The 15,137-nt window shown below is 36.5% G+C and overlaps 2 protein-coding genes across 5 annotated transcripts; one reads left to right on the top strand and one right to left on the bottom strand.

Moving 5' to 3' along the window:
- Positions 1-228: 228 nt before the first annotated feature.
- Positions 229-5,129, bottom strand: LOC137748667 (cryptochrome-1-like). 3 transcript variants are annotated; one of them, XM_068488855.1, is made up of 5 exons: positions 4,479-5,129; positions 3,692-3,910; positions 2,338-3,044; positions 1,000-1,729; positions 229-625 (listed from the first exon to the last, which is right to left on the bottom strand). In XM_068488855.1, exons 1-5 carry the CDS (start codon positions 4,789-4,791, stop codon positions 603-605), a joined length of 1,992 nt encoding a protein of 663 aa, XP_068344956.1. In that variant the 5' UTR covers positions 4,792-5,129; the 3' UTR covers positions 229-602. The 3 variants fall into 3 exon arrangements, with proteins under 3 accessions (XP_068344956.1, XP_068344940.1, XP_068344948.1); XM_068488839.1 differs by having other exon boundaries at positions 933-1,729; positions 4,479-5,127; XM_068488847.1 differs by lacking the exon at positions 229-625 and having other exon boundaries at positions 929-1,729.
- Positions 5,130-11,101: 5,972 nt separating this feature from the next.
- Positions 11,102-14,071, top strand: LOC137745854 (mediator of RNA polymerase II transcription subunit 18). 2 transcript variants are annotated; one of them, XM_068485896.1, is made up of 6 exons: positions 11,129-11,268; positions 11,404-11,486; positions 12,227-12,326; positions 12,769-12,835; positions 12,933-13,289; positions 13,636-14,049. In XM_068485896.1, the coding sequence occupies exons 2-6, from the start codon at positions 11,451-11,453 to the stop codon at positions 13,736-13,738; spliced, it is 663 nt and encodes a 220-aa protein (XP_068341997.1). In that variant the 5' UTR covers positions 11,129-11,268; positions 11,404-11,450; the 3' UTR covers positions 13,739-14,049. The 2 variants fall into 2 exon arrangements, with proteins under 2 accessions (XP_068341989.1, XP_068341997.1); XM_068485888.1 differs by lacking the exon at positions 12,227-12,326 and having other exon boundaries at positions 11,102-11,268; positions 13,636-14,071.
- The last annotated feature ends 1,066 nt before the right edge of the window (positions 14,072-15,137 follow it).

The raw sequence follows: 15,137 nt of genomic DNA, 5'->3' as shown, positions 1-15,137 counted from the left end.
TTTTCAATAGAAGACCATATTTTCGGATCTCCATCACCGCCCTTGAGGCTCCTTTTAGGACATCTACGGATTTTTTTGTGAACATTTACACAAAAAGAAATATTCAAATTCCGACACCAAATTTTTCTCTTCATAAAAATGAGTAAAATTTGTTCCTTATTTTTTCTTGTAGTTAAAAAAGTTTAAGCAGATAACTTTTGTGCTGCAAAACCCGAGTTAACAGACCAGTAAAATTTCAAACCTACGAGAAGAGGTAAACGTGGATGCATAGAATATGTTACAAGCATCTGTTACCAATTAGAATGAGAGAAAAACACCAGAGTTTATTCAAAGACTACATATCTTATTTCACTCTCTTCCTTTATAAATACAACATTGCTATACACCAGAGCTACATTATGGTGGAACAAGAAAAAAAAAATGGATAGCTAATAAGTTGCCTGTATTAATTAGAATATATCATACACACAGGAGGTCTACTGCTGTTACGGGCACTCGTGCCAGAGAAGAGTCGTACGTTCAATGTGGATGACAAGTTCACCTTCCCGAATCCATTAGATATGGCGTGCATCATTACGCCGCACAGCACTCTTTCCGTTCTCCTATTTGCATCTATATGTTTCACCTGTAAAAGAAGAAACATTGAGGAAACAATGAGACTGCTAGCGTGTGAATGAAAACATGAACTCTATCTCAAACAAATTGGCATTCACTTATTGCTTTGTGATATATCATTTCAGAACTTCGAAGCTTGAGAAATTTAAGTAATGCATACGAGACCAGCAGATCAATTCCATATTGTGATATGTCTCGAAGCTCTTAACTGCAAGATGAAGGTTCAAAATTGTTTGTTTGAACAAAGAACCCAACAGACTCTTTATTTCAGTCATAGTCTCATAGTGGATATTGGTTATTTGTTCAAGATTTTTTACCCAGTTTGAGATAGCCGCCTCCAATTCATTATTTGGTGAGACTGAGGATGTCTCTGCAAGTACGAACCTGTTCCAATGCCATTGTCTTCACTCCCAAACTGCTCCGAGTAGCTAGAACTTGAAGGAGACCAAACTGGAACTACACCTCCATCCCTCTCTCGCCTAGTGCTACTGGAAGATTCTGCAGTCGAATCTTCAACAGCGTGTTGCAGCCCTATTGCAGCATTGGATTGTGGAAGAGCGTTGTTATGAATAGTCTGAAAAACCCCTTGGTTTAATATGTCTCTTCTTGGTTCCTGATTCACAATTAAGTCTGTAGGCACTTCCGCTCTGGTTTCTTCTGTCAAAGTTTGAAGTTCCAAAGAAGTTTCTTCCTCTTCAGCTTTAACCAAAGAAGTAGTAATGCTTGGGACCATTTGATCCTCATACTTCCGAGTGCCAGGAGAGTTGTTCCTCGCAGGTTCATTATTTTCCTCCATTTGTATGTCTTGAGAAAAGGCAATTGGCACTGATTCAGAGGAGTCTCCAAGCCCTTCTTCAGTCCCATTTTCAACAGTGGCTCTTGAAGCAGCTTCGTGCTGCCACATCACTGATAAAGCTTCTTGCAACCGGGTTTTCGCTGCATCTATTCCTACAATAGGTAGAGGGTAATTCGATCCTAATTCAATTCCAGCTGCTTGTAGTACAGATTCTGGTGCATTCCACGGGTGGTGTATCCATTCGGTTGGTAGCCTAGCAAGTTCAGGAAGCCACTTCCGCACATATTCTCCATTTGGATCAAATTTGTAACCCTCAAACTGTAGAAATCAAATAAATACGAGATTTCAGTACCGAAACTTGATCAAATAAGAGTGGTACTATTGCATAATCCTCTCAGAACAAAAGGAGCATGTCAATTTATATCACTCGATGCTTCGTACCAAGACATAGGTAAAAGTGAAGAAACAATAGTTAAACAAAAAATTTCAACACTACATTTTGCAGTTTTTCATGTATGATGATATGGTAGTGATGTGGGGGAAACAACTCCGCGATTTCTCTTTTCTAATAGTAAAATCAGCATACCATTATCCATATAAACCTAGTAGCCATTACTGTACTGAGGGGGCCTCTTTCAGGTTGTCTTTCATCATGTGCGAGCAGAACCAAGGCAAAACTATTTCCTCGAAACTTTTGAAAAATTGCAGTCTTATGAACAGTCATGAGCACTGACAAACAACTGCACTAGATTTCTATTCATTGCTGGTGACCCTAGATGAGGACACTAGAATAAAGCCAAAACTGCAAAATATGAATAAAAACGCATGGAAATTTTTTTCCATTGTATAAATTTAGAAGTGTTTTAACGTTTGTTCAGAAGCACATGCTCAATATAATTCAAGATAATCAAGCTCAACATCCGCACCTGTGGATTATCTATGCGGTCAAATTCACGACCATCAGGTAAAGTACCAGATATATACTGCCAACCAAGAGCATCGCTTTCAAGATCAGCATCTAAGAGTGTATCCCAGAAGTACTTCATTCCCCATCTCCATGGAAGTTGCAGAACCTTTACGAAGAAACTAGAAACTACTACTCGTATTCGATCATGTAGCCAACCAGTGGCCCACAACTCTCTCATGCCCGCATCCACCAATGGATAGCCAGTTCTACCTTGTCTCCATGCCTTGAAATAGTTCTGATCTATAATCCAGGGGAAGAACTTTAGGTGCCCAAGAAGAGGTCTTTCATGACTGCGAGGATGATTAAAACTAATGTATCTTGAATATTCCCGAAGACCAATAGACTTCAGAAACAAGTTTACACTCTCTTCACCAGCCTTGTTGCCTTCATTGGCCCAAACAACCTGCTTCATACGAGCAAGATGAAATGCCTTTCTCACACTCACCTCCCCGAAATGCAAATGGGGAGAAAGTAAAGATGTTGTAGCGCCATCAGCCTTTCTGCAGTTATTAGAGTAATCAAGTAAGGGTCCATTTATAAATGTAGTCAGAGCCTTATCAGCATTACTCCACCCAGGTGACCATGCTCGAGCAAGAAGTGCATTACTTCCCTTCTCGGATTCATCTTCGAAAACCAATGTATCAGAAGGACACCTTGATGCATCACCTGCAAAAGTCATGAATGTTTGAACGTTAATCTAGGATATGAACTGAAAGGTGGTAAGCAAGTAGAACTGGAAATAACCGTACAAAAAACGCATACTGGAGGAATCAGGAAACCCATGACACACAAAGAGCAAGAACAAAGGAAAAGAAAATAATCGCAAATTAAGCCGTCAGTGAACCCTACATGTTCAACAGTAACATAATCATGACTCGTTACAACTACTCCACCTTAGAGGCTATATCACGAGGCTTATAGAGGCAGTAACACAACTCCAACATCAAAAGGGTTTATCATCTTTTAACTTAGGTAGAATACTCACACAGGGAAAACTTTATGTGCTTAAAATATCTGCTATTTCCAAAAAATTTTTGTTGATAATCACCAAGAAGATCTTATTACCATTAAATCCTTGGGAAAATATGGAACCAGAAGAACCTTCTTCCATCCACGTTTTCGATTCTATTCAGTTTGACTCATTTGGATAAGAAATTCAGAACATAAAATGGCCAACCATGCCAATGAAAAATGTGGGATCAGCCTTTCAATAATTTTGTAGAAAAATAAACAAGAGGAACATGAGATCGAATAAAAGCTAGCTGTATGCTGAATAGAGTTGAAGTTCAAGAAGAAAATAAATGCATTTAAACCTGAAATAATTCTCTTAGGGGGGAGAAGTGGTGCATCCGGGTCATATGGCATGCTAAGGCATCTTCCCCAAAAGGCATCGAAGGTTGTGAACGGGCGACCATGGACATCAATAACATCCCATGGTTCGTAGAGCAAATCCGCATTAAAGGAACGCACAGCTATGCCTTGAGCAGTTAAAACCTCCTTGGCCCTGTGATCCCTAACCAGTGACATAGGATCTGAACACGAAGATAGAATCATAGAACTAAGCATTAAATTGCAAAACTCTGATTTTTTATATTCTTATCTCCTCAACTACGTAAAATCGAAATACAAGAGTTCATCAACTGGAGAACAGAAGAATTCTTGGACAGAACAGACAAAGTTCAATTAGGCTGTGCACCAAAACAAAATTCAATTAGGCTAAATTAACAGATTATCAATAAATCTGCTCCCAGTCCTGATAAATAAGAGACCACTACACTACCTACAATCAAATAACATTTCTGCCCGTATCAATAGTCAGCAGCCAAATGAACAGTAAATCATCCAAAAAAAGGAACATGGTAGGTAATACTTAACAGACAGCTTCATCAAATCAATCAAAGCACCAACCTTTGATTTTGAAAACAGAACAAATTCAAGATCTTTCAACCAAAACCAGAGATTTAACACACCAAACAGACAAATTCATTGAAAAATCACAGAACCAAGAAAAATATAGAAACTCAACAGCCTATACAAATAAAAAAACAAATAGAAGCAAAAAGATTGAGAAACATAAAAATTAAGAAAAATTGATGTTACCATATAAGTGGTTGAAGAAAAGCTGAGTAGCACCAGTGGAAACAACAACTTCAAGGAGAGAAGAAACACTGTCAGTGGATCTTTTGGTGATGAGAGAAGTACCCAGACTTTTTAGGGAGGAATCCAGATGAGCCAAGCTGTGTTTAAGCCACCATCTTGACACCCTTCCAGGATAAAAAGGGCCTTCTTCATCAGGAGCCCAGATGAAGACACAAACCACACCTCCTGCTCTCACTGCAGCTGCCAAAGCTGGGTTATCTTCAACCCTCAGATCTCTCCTGAACCAAACCACACTGCAACCACCACCTGACATCTCCAAAATTATATTTTTTCAACAACCAACAAAACCCAGAACACCAGTTTTCTCTCAAACTATAATACTAGAGACATATCTTCCTTCTCTTCCGTCTCTCTCTCTCTCCCTCACTCTCTCTCCCCCTCTCCCTCACTCTCTCTCCCCTCTGTGTCTTTCTCTCTCTAGGAGCACACCACCAGGGACCAGGGGTTTGTACGTAAATCTAATCTTTTTTGCTTTACTTCTCTTACCTTTGTTTACTATAAATCTTATCTTTTTGCTTTTTTTCTCCTACTTTTGTGTATTATGAGGATGGGATTTTACACCCATCAGCAACAAAAGTGTTAGTTTCATTTTCGGAAGTGAATGATTTGATTTTTTTTGCACTTATCTTTTATTCTTTTTAACACATGCTTTACTTTTATTTGCTAAAATTTTTCCATCTTTTTGGGTGAAATTCTGCCCCACGCCAGTAGGCTTGGGAGAGAGAAGTCGGGTGGGAGGCGGGAATGAGTGAGCGAAAGACTCAAGAGGATTGACTAAACGCCGATGGAGTGGGTGGTATACAAATTGATAGGGAAACTGCAGCCACATGTTTTATTTTCTATATCTTCGTATTTCTCTCATCTTATTCTGCAACAAAAACATATCTCATCCAAGTTACAACCTCTCCACTTTAGTTCTCAAATCCCCTGTCTTTTCACAGGATGGAAAATATTCCTAGTTTTCTTGCAACTTTTGTTTATAACTCAAGTATTTTGATCCTGGAGCCACTTGGCATCAAAATTCTTATCGCCAAGTGCCTGACTATGTGGGTGTTTTTGAGATTATATTAAAAAGAGCTAAAATATGTCTAACAATTAAGTTTTGTCATACTTGGCAGAAAGGCTTAAACTTCTTCTAGGTCATAGTGTTTTTCAATTGAACAACTTCTAATTACTTTTAGGTTTAGTGTTTGGGTCTGAAATAACAGCTTAAGTCGATAATGGGCTAATTCGAGCTAAAAAACCACATCCTTTGGCCTAGTAAAGATCCCTCAGGCCAATGGGCTTTTAGGCCAAGAAAGGGTTTGTTAGACCGAGTCCTCATAAGAATAGGATTATGTGAGGACTAAGATCATATGTGACTCGGTTGAGTCCTAGGCAAATTGAATGTGCCAAGGATCAAAATAAAGCCCTGATAAATGCAAATTATCCCAAGGATCATAATTCATTTTTGATCAGAATCCTAGTTCGAATCAAAGAAGCTGAGACTATATGAAGATGAAGACTTGGCTAAGAAGGGAATTAAGGAAATGAAGGGAATATTCAAGTAAATGTCGAGCAAACACGCTTCCATCAGGATTCTACATTGGCAAGCTTGTTTATCATGAAGGTTATCCCTATAAGTAGAAATGGTTATGCGACGTGAAAAACCCCCTTCAACTTAGCAAACAACGCAAACAATCTACATAAAAACACTCACTTTAAGCAAAGCCCTTTTCACCCCCCTGAGGAAAATACTAATTATCCTAACTCTTTCGTTAACACGTCTTCAGTTTGGATTAACAACACCGGAGCCGTAAGCAAATTGATGAGCACCTTCAGTTTGGATTAACATCACTGCTTTTGTTTAGGTTGATTACCTATCCACATTCACCATAAAAATACTCATCTCCTTTGAGTACATGTGCCCCTACAGCCTGATACCGATTCGGTGTGCTTATATTCTTACGAATATAGTTGAGGCAGCTGAACCTAGTACAAGAGATCTTGAACTTTGCAGTGAACTAGGCAACCTTGTTTTAAGGTTCTAGAACCCGAGGCCGACATGTGTTCCTTCCTCGTTAAACTACAGAAGCTAGCAAGCATTCAACACCACCACATCTATTCCACTCGCCCGACCAAGTTCAATTGCGAGTTGGCATGCCCGTGTTCCCAAGAAGGACATAGTTAACTTATAGTTACTTGGCCGGCACGCCACATATGCTTTGTAATTTTCAGGGTCAGCACTTACTTTTAAATTTGTTACGGTTATTTAAAGAGCCTATCACTCTAATGTGGTGATGATGCTCACCACACTATTACTTATCGTTAGATTAATTTGAAATTTGAGATTTGTATAGGAAATAGATTAAATTAAACTCATCCACTAGTAATCAATAGGGTGGTGAGCAAAAAATAATTCCTTCTAAAGAAGTACTTGATCTTTTAATAAAATTTTAATGTGTCTATAATAAAAGCAATTATACCAAAGATATTTATGAGTAAAAGTGCTTTCTATAAATATAGTTTCTAAAACACCCTAAATCTTGAGTCATTATTGCTAGCCCGTGAGCCTAAGTTCACCCCTCCCCTTTAGTGTAAATAATATCAATTGTCAAAAAAAAAAAAAAAAAAAAAAAAAAAAAAAAAAAAAAAAAGCCTAAATCTTGAGTCATCATTCTTTGTTTTTAGGGTTTTTATCACAAATGGTCCCTGAAATTAACCCTCACTATCAAAATGGTTCCTAAAATTGAAAACCAATCAATGTAGTCCATAAAAATAAGTGTCACAAATCAATGTGGTTCTTCCATCACAATTCTGTTAAAAAATATGTTAAGTGTTGATGTGGCACATAAATGGGGCCTATAAGTCATTTTTTTTTCTCATAAATGGTCTTTGAAATTGACTCACGACCTCAAAATGGTCCCTGAAATTAAAATCGATCAATGTAGTCCTGCAAATAAGTGTCTCAAATCAATGTAGTTATTCCGTCACAATTCTGTCAAAAATTATGTTATGTATTGATGTTACATATAAATGGATCACACAAATCTAATTAAATTAAAAAACAAATTACAAATAGGCTTAATAATTTAATAGTTAATAAAAAAATTGTCAACCCAAAAACCTAGTCGTGCAATCACCTCCGACCTCAGTCCACATTTTTATACCTCCTTTGCTCTCTATTCTTTGAAAAAAAATCTCAATACACCCATCTTTACACACTTTGACATCCTTCACCAAATTGAACTTGGATTGAGATCACCTTTGGTGGTAGCTTGGCCCATTGGCAACAACTTCTGGGACATCACCGTTAATATTTAGGTGATCAACATTCTCACAACCTTAATCTTGGAGAACTTGTTTGACGCGTCTCTGGTGGTCTAGTGATGCAAATAACGACGAGGTCTGCCTTGAGATGATCGAGGTTCATCTATTGTTGGTTGAAAACTATTTCCACACCCCCTCTTAGGCCTTCGTTAAGCCTTGTGCCTTTGAGGCCCTACTATATGAAGAAAAAAAAAATTCTATTGTGCAAAAAGGTATTTAGACAACTTTTTTAGGAAAGTGTTATTGGCACTCCAAAAATCTCATTCTACCCTCCTCACAAGTATATTTTTCTTTCCAAATATAGAAAATTTGGAGTGTAGAATGAGATTTTTGGAGTGCCAATAACAATTCCATTTTTTTAATTAATACATCAGCATATACCAATTTTTTTTTTTTTTTTTACAGAATTGTGACGGAAGGATCATATTAATTTGCGACACCTATTTTCAAGGACTATATTGATTGATTTTCAATTTTATGGACCATTTGTGATAAAAACCTATAAATTTTGTGGGGCTCATTTATTTGCCACATCAGAATTTAACGGAATTTTTAATATAATTGTGACGTAAAGACCACATTAATTTGCGACACCTATTTTCAAGGACTACATTGATTGATTTTTAATTTCAAGGATCACCTTGATGATAATGATCAATTTCAGGGATCATTTGTGATAAAAACACTTGTTTTTATTTTAGGGAAAATTATTCTTCGTTAAGTGTTAGAAGAATTAGAAAATAATAAGGGAAAAATAATGAAGAAGGCTTAAAAAACTGAGTTTTAATGATAAGAACAAAATAAAGGGTAAAGTGAATAGTATCATGATTGATATTTTAGTGTAAAAGTGTGGTTTTTCGTTAAAGTGAACAGTAACATGAACTTTTCATTAAAGTTCCCAAATAATAAAGGTGTTTGTGGACATGATTAACATAAGCCTACAACTACATCTTATCTAAACACTGGTACTGTCTTCAATTTAACCATTCAAGTAACAGAAGGTGGCTCAAGATCATTGGATCTTCGTTGATTGAAAATAAGCAGAAAAATAAATAAAAAAACTCATTAAACCCAAAGCATTGTATTTTTTATCTCAAAAAACTCTTATGTCGTATTCTTGTGGTACTTTCAATGTAGGAGTAGCATTAGCTCCCCTCCTATTATCATCATTTCCTCTCACATTTTTCTTTTTGTCTTATTCTTTATATAAAAAAATTCAAAACAAAATATAGACGTAGCGTAATCGCAACCGTTTAAATATAAGGGAATGAAAGTGGCGAGAGATTAGAAGGGGAGAGAATCCTACTCCTTCAATGTGAGTTAAGTCCATCCACTTCTATGACTTGTATTGAGTCAGACCACCTCAACAAGTTGTACGTATACAAAGGTGGAACCAAAAAATTTATATCAGGATGGATATTAATTTGAGAGTTTTAACGAAACCCTAAACTGTTCACTTTTAACGAAAAATCACATTTTTATCTTTTCCTGGTACTATTCACTACACCTTTATTTGTCATTTTTCATTCAAACTAATTTTTTTTTTTAAATTTTCGTTAGTTTTCCTTAATTTTTGTTTCCTTCTAGTATGAAGTGAAATTTAGGTGTAGGCATAAGCTAGATTCTACGCTTTGAAAACCAAATTTTTCTTTGTTTTTTTCATTTATCAAGAGAGAGAGAGAGTAACTTTCATGACATGAGTATTCTATTGCCGTGACATCACGTTTCAATAATATAATATCACGTGAAGTTTTTTTACATAATGTTATATTATTAGCACAAGACGTCATAATAACAATATACACAGTGTCTTGAAAACTCTTTTTGTGGGCGAGAGCCCATGTCAGCCAATGCCTGGATCCACCCTGTTACACATGAGTTTCTCTTTGCATCAAACATCTCCCAAAGTATTAGATGAGGTTGCATAGGGTGTCAGCTTGATATACATTTTTTTGGCCATTTAAGAATCAAAAAAAGAAAAGAAAAAAAGCTTATGAGATTAATGATGACCAATCACTGGTTCACGAAAATTATCTTTTATTATTTAATCACTATAATTGTTTAAAAGTAATTATGGGCCAATTAATGCCAAAGCCTGATTTAAATAGAAATGAAATTGTTGTTGATACTATAAAATTTTTATTTTGCACTTTAAATTTTGCATTTTAAAAAAAAAAAAAAAATACACTTACAATGAAAATTTTAAAATGATAATAACAGTTCTCAACAGAAAAAACAATTTTATTTTGCCTGCATCTAATTCCAATTCCAATTCCAATTCCAGGTACAAGTTACAATATATTTTGCCTGTTTAGGGATTTTGTTTCTGCAATTAAATTAATCAGATTATCTGATTCTCATTGTCTCAACTTGGGATTCCATTGGCAGCTTGGATTTTCGGAATGGGATAGCTCATAGCTGGCCTGGAATTGGGACTCTGGGAGAGATGGGCATTGCTGACTCCTTTCCATTTGGCATTTTACTCTTTCAGTGGGTCCACAAAAAAATAATAATAATTTAAGCACTCATTATGTACGGTGCGATTGTACACTTATCCATAAGGACCATTATAAGTTTGACTTATAATACTCGTATATAATGAATTCGATATTAAATAATTATGTTTATGTCGGTAAAACATCTAAAAGAACAACAAAGGCATCATTCAACTAAAGTGTTATTTAATTACTCATTAATTTAATATTGCGCTGTGATTATGTAAAAAAAAATAATAATATTTTAATTTGACATCTTGAGTGGTGTAAAATTTTACAATATGTCAGCAAGTGGCTTGTAACTTGGGTAATTAAGATTATTCATCTTGCACTCGAGGTCACATGTTCAAATTTCCCATCCTTCAGCAAGTGGCTTGTAACTTGGGTGATTAAGATTATTCATCTTGCACTTGAGGTCCTATGTTCGAATTTCTCACCATGTAGTTTAGAAGAATTTAGTTTAACTTATCCTATCATTTGTTAAAAAGAAAGTTTTACAATATGTCAAATTGTCACATACACCGTAAACTTTAAATTTAATGTTTAACATTTTTCATCTCCCTTGATGCATGTGCATCCTCATTTACACTCAAATTCGAATCCACCGAGTTTAAATGAATATAATAATATTTTATCTTGTCGTTTGTCAAAAAGAAAATCAGTTCAAAAGCAAAAATGGGCTTTTGAAGTAGACGATTCAAGGGCCCAAAAAATTGTTAAACCCAGTAAAGACATCATGTTCGCTCAAGCTTTCTTCTTTTTTTCAGGGTCCATGACCGCAATCAAATGCGCTTTTGCCACCACCATCGCTCTTCGCTCGATTTCTCCAAGCTTCTGAATTCTGACACAGAAACCCCGAAACCCCCTCTTCCCCTCTCTCCATCTTTTCACCTTGCTGCTTGCGCGGTATTGCTGCTGCAAACCTGGTTAGTATTTTTCATTATTTAATTTACTCTCTCAGAAATTTACGTTTTGATTCTTCATGTTTTCTTCTTCAATTCTACTTTATTTTAGTTTACAGTTTATTGGGTTTTATTTTTTCTCTTTGTTTTGGTTCTCAGGAATTCACAGGGGCTTGAGAAAGTGCGAGATCAACTGTACCAAATTCATGGAGTGCGTGGTCCAAGGAATTATAGAAACACAGGTGAGTTTTTTTACTAAGTTTTGGGGGTTGAGTTGGATTCGGACTTACATTTCTCCATACAATTTCTGCAATTGCAAATTTACAATTAGATGAGAAAAAAAATTGAATCTTTCTCTTGGTGCTCAATTTTTGGTGGCCAACTTTACCAAATGCTTCATTTGAGGTTAATATGTTAGAATCATAGTGATTTATGACTTATGGGTGTTTGACATTTGCTTCGTGAGTTAATTTGATGACTTGGTAACCACGAGACCTGATTATGGGTTGACTTGGAAGCAACATTTGCACCACATGGACTGAAAATAATTGTCCCAAAACGATAAGCAGTTGCACAATTTGGTAACAATAGTCCAAGTGTGGTTTCTACACAGCCTAGAAATGGGCTCCATATCTGCCAGATCATCAATCTAATGAAGGATGAGACAGTCAAATCGACAGCAACCCATAAAGTGAAACGATTTCTAAACATCATAGTGCAATGTGAGAAAATTAAAACCTCGTTGGCCCATTTTAAAGATCACAATAAATATGGAGGGTGTAAATGTAGTTAGTCCCAAAAATATCTTTCTTACGAACATTTGATTTAGTAGCTCTTTTTCCTCTTGCATGCACAAATGATTTGTGTTTATTGGTTATATATTGTTCAGAATTGTAAGTAAAATAACTAGAAGAATTCCATTTCCCGCTTTCCATGGGAAGTGTTTGGAGCTGCATCTAAAAATACGGTTTGCATTTTGCAGCATGTTGAGGCCCTTGAGATTCTTCTTCAGGGTCTTTGTGGTGTTAGCAAGAAAAATTTGAGGGTCCATGAGATATGCCTTAAAAGTGGCCCAAATCTTGGTAATTGATATCTTTCCTCATTTAGTTTCGATCTGAGTGGTTAGGATGCTATGTCTCAACACATTTCTACACAATTAAGCCACATTCATTATAGCTCTTTTGCCTGTTGTGAGCTCATTTTAAGACATGTTGAAAGCCTCCCCTGGTGTCACTGGTGTGCTTTAATGACTAGTTTTTCCCAGATGTCCGTTGTCTTTTCCAATGTGAGATGCATGGGACTGTTAGATGAATTTCTGTAAAGAGTTTCTGATTTCTTCAACTTCTTAGGACTGACAACTATAGTATACAGTTTGTTTCATTTATTGACTACGACATCTCACATGGTCATGTTAATTTGTCATTATTTTTTGTTAGTATGGTCTGGTTTAGTACATATCAGCTGAATAGCACATAAAGATATTATATTGTGGGTCGTTACAAGTTATGATCTTCCTTTCTATAGGGCTTGTAGCATCAGAGGTTCGACTTATATGCGATATTGAACAAAGTGAACAAACTGAACCGACATGGTATGACTTAAAACCTCCCCTGGCATATTCATTAACATGTATGAGTTTGTGTTTTACGTACGTACTTTTGCATTGATGCCTAATTCTAGATCTGCAGGACTATAAGGCATATAGGGGGTGCAATGAGAGGTGCAGGTGCTGAGCAACTTTCAGTGCTAGTAAGATCTGTGGTTGAAAGCAAAACAAGCAAGAATGTGCTTCGCTTTTTTTATGCACTTGGATACAAGTTGGACCATGAGCTTCTAAGGGTGGGATTCTCCTTCCATTTCCAGAGGGGCACGCAGATCAATGTGACCGTGTCATCAGTTAATAAGATGCTACAACTACATGACGTAGATGCGGCTGTCCCTGTAACTCCTGGGATACAGCTGGTTGAAGTAACAGCTCCTGCTACATCTGAAAACTATGCTGAAGTTGTTGCTGCAGTATCATCTTTTAGTGAATATCTTGCACCGTAAGTTTCTTTTTTCTTTCGAAATGTTTACTTTCAAGAAGCATTAAACAACCCTCCCAAACGGCTACAGCATAAGATTGTTCCTTGTATGTGTCATGACTAGGGGTCCCAACGGTCTATCAGCAGTCATATTGGCCCAAAGGATCCAAATTGACTATTTCTTCCATGTTGGTTGATCATTTAATAAGTGATGAGACTACAAGAGAGTGCATATTATTTGCATAAACCTGATAAATTGTTGGTCATTGAGTCCCTAACCAGGATTAGGCAAACTGATTTTAAGGTTTATGATGCACGTGATGAAAATTTGTTTGCTTGACTCATACACCTGGAATCGATTTTGCAGGCTCCTGCATTTGTCAAAACCGGGCACTTCAACTGGGGTTGTTCCTACTGCTGCTGCGGCTGCTGCATCTCTTTTATCAGATGGTGGGGGTACGACCTTATAAGCAGAAGTTGTATATTGCTTTGATTTTAGTATCTCATGTCAATGGTGAATGATATATCATTTATACCAACAGAACTCCCTGTCAAACTTCGTATTAACTCCCAAGTAGTTTTTCTTTCCAATAACTAAAACTTTAGATAGTTATGTTAGTGACAGTCGCTCACGCATTGCTGTGATAGTCAATGGCAACCATATCTCTTTCTTTTGTTAGGCATCTTTTGAATACTGATAAAACATGTAGTATTTGCTAGTTAGAGGATCAAAGGATAGACTGGCTAAGTTAGCCCTAGGTCATTAGGAGGGTTGGTAGTGAGTAGGCACTGGTGGTAATTACTAATTACCCTAGTCTGTAGGGAGGGTTTGGCTAATTCACTAAATATTTGTTAATAGTTGTGGGTCGTTCGTTGTTCTATACGCAGACCTGAACGGTTGGGATGGACCTTTCGCCCAATATAATTAGAAAGGAAGTCTTAAGATAAGCATATGGCTTTAAGAATTAGTTATGTGACGAGTAAGACTATTTTTGTGCCTTCGCTCTACCTATAGAGAAATTTTTAGGTGTACCGGGTACACCAAAAAATTTTGGTGTACCCTCACTCATTAGAATTTGATTTTATTTATTTATTGAAAAATAAGTGAGGGATAAGTGAGGATTTATGAGTGAGGGTACACCAAAATTTTTTGGTGTACCCGGTACACCTAAAAATTTCTCCTACCTATAGGTCAATCACTGTTGAACTCTCAAGGGCCTGTGACCTCAAGGTTTTCCCAGAATAAGTACAAGGTATACTTCGGAGAAGGGATCAGGCATAGAACCTCGGGTGTAAAAATAAATGCTTAAAATTACTCCAAGAGCCATTACATTTGTAGACGGCTTTTTTCTCTTCTTTTTTCTTTTTCTAGGTGAAGAGTTGAGTTCCTAGAGTAGCATCCCAGAGTTCCAATAATGGCACGGATTTTCGTTCCTTTTTGCCACGGTTTGGTATTTTATCATGGACTGCAGTCTCAAACTTGTTTAAATATGAGTGTGTGCAATGAAACAAACGGGATTTTCAACGATGCCCTAGAATATCTTATACTCCGAGTGTTTTATCTATTCTATTTTGATTTAAAAGTATAAAAAGTAGTTAAAAGTTGGGAATATGGCCATTGATTTTTTTTAAAACAAAGATCCTTGTCTTTGTTAGTTGTCAGTTACAACCATCGACATTGTTTAGACAAAAAAAATTATTTATCATGATTGTCATGACATAAGTAACGTCTTGAAGATGATTACCATGACATAAGAAACTTGGAGTGCTGTACAACCAAGGGGTAGGATTAGGTGGTGGTGAAGTTTATTTCTTTCAGTTGGGAAAAATGGTGGAGGAAGAAACCTAATCAACCTTGATTTTCTTTTG

Source organism: Pyrus communis, chromosome 1 (genome assembly GCF_963583255.1).
Source record: "Pyrus communis chromosome 1, drPyrComm1.1, whole genome shotgun sequence".
Classification (NCBI taxonomy): Eukaryota; Viridiplantae; Streptophyta; class Magnoliopsida; order Rosales; family Rosaceae; genus Pyrus; species Pyrus communis.
This window is presented reverse-complemented; position numbering and strand designations above follow the sequence as displayed.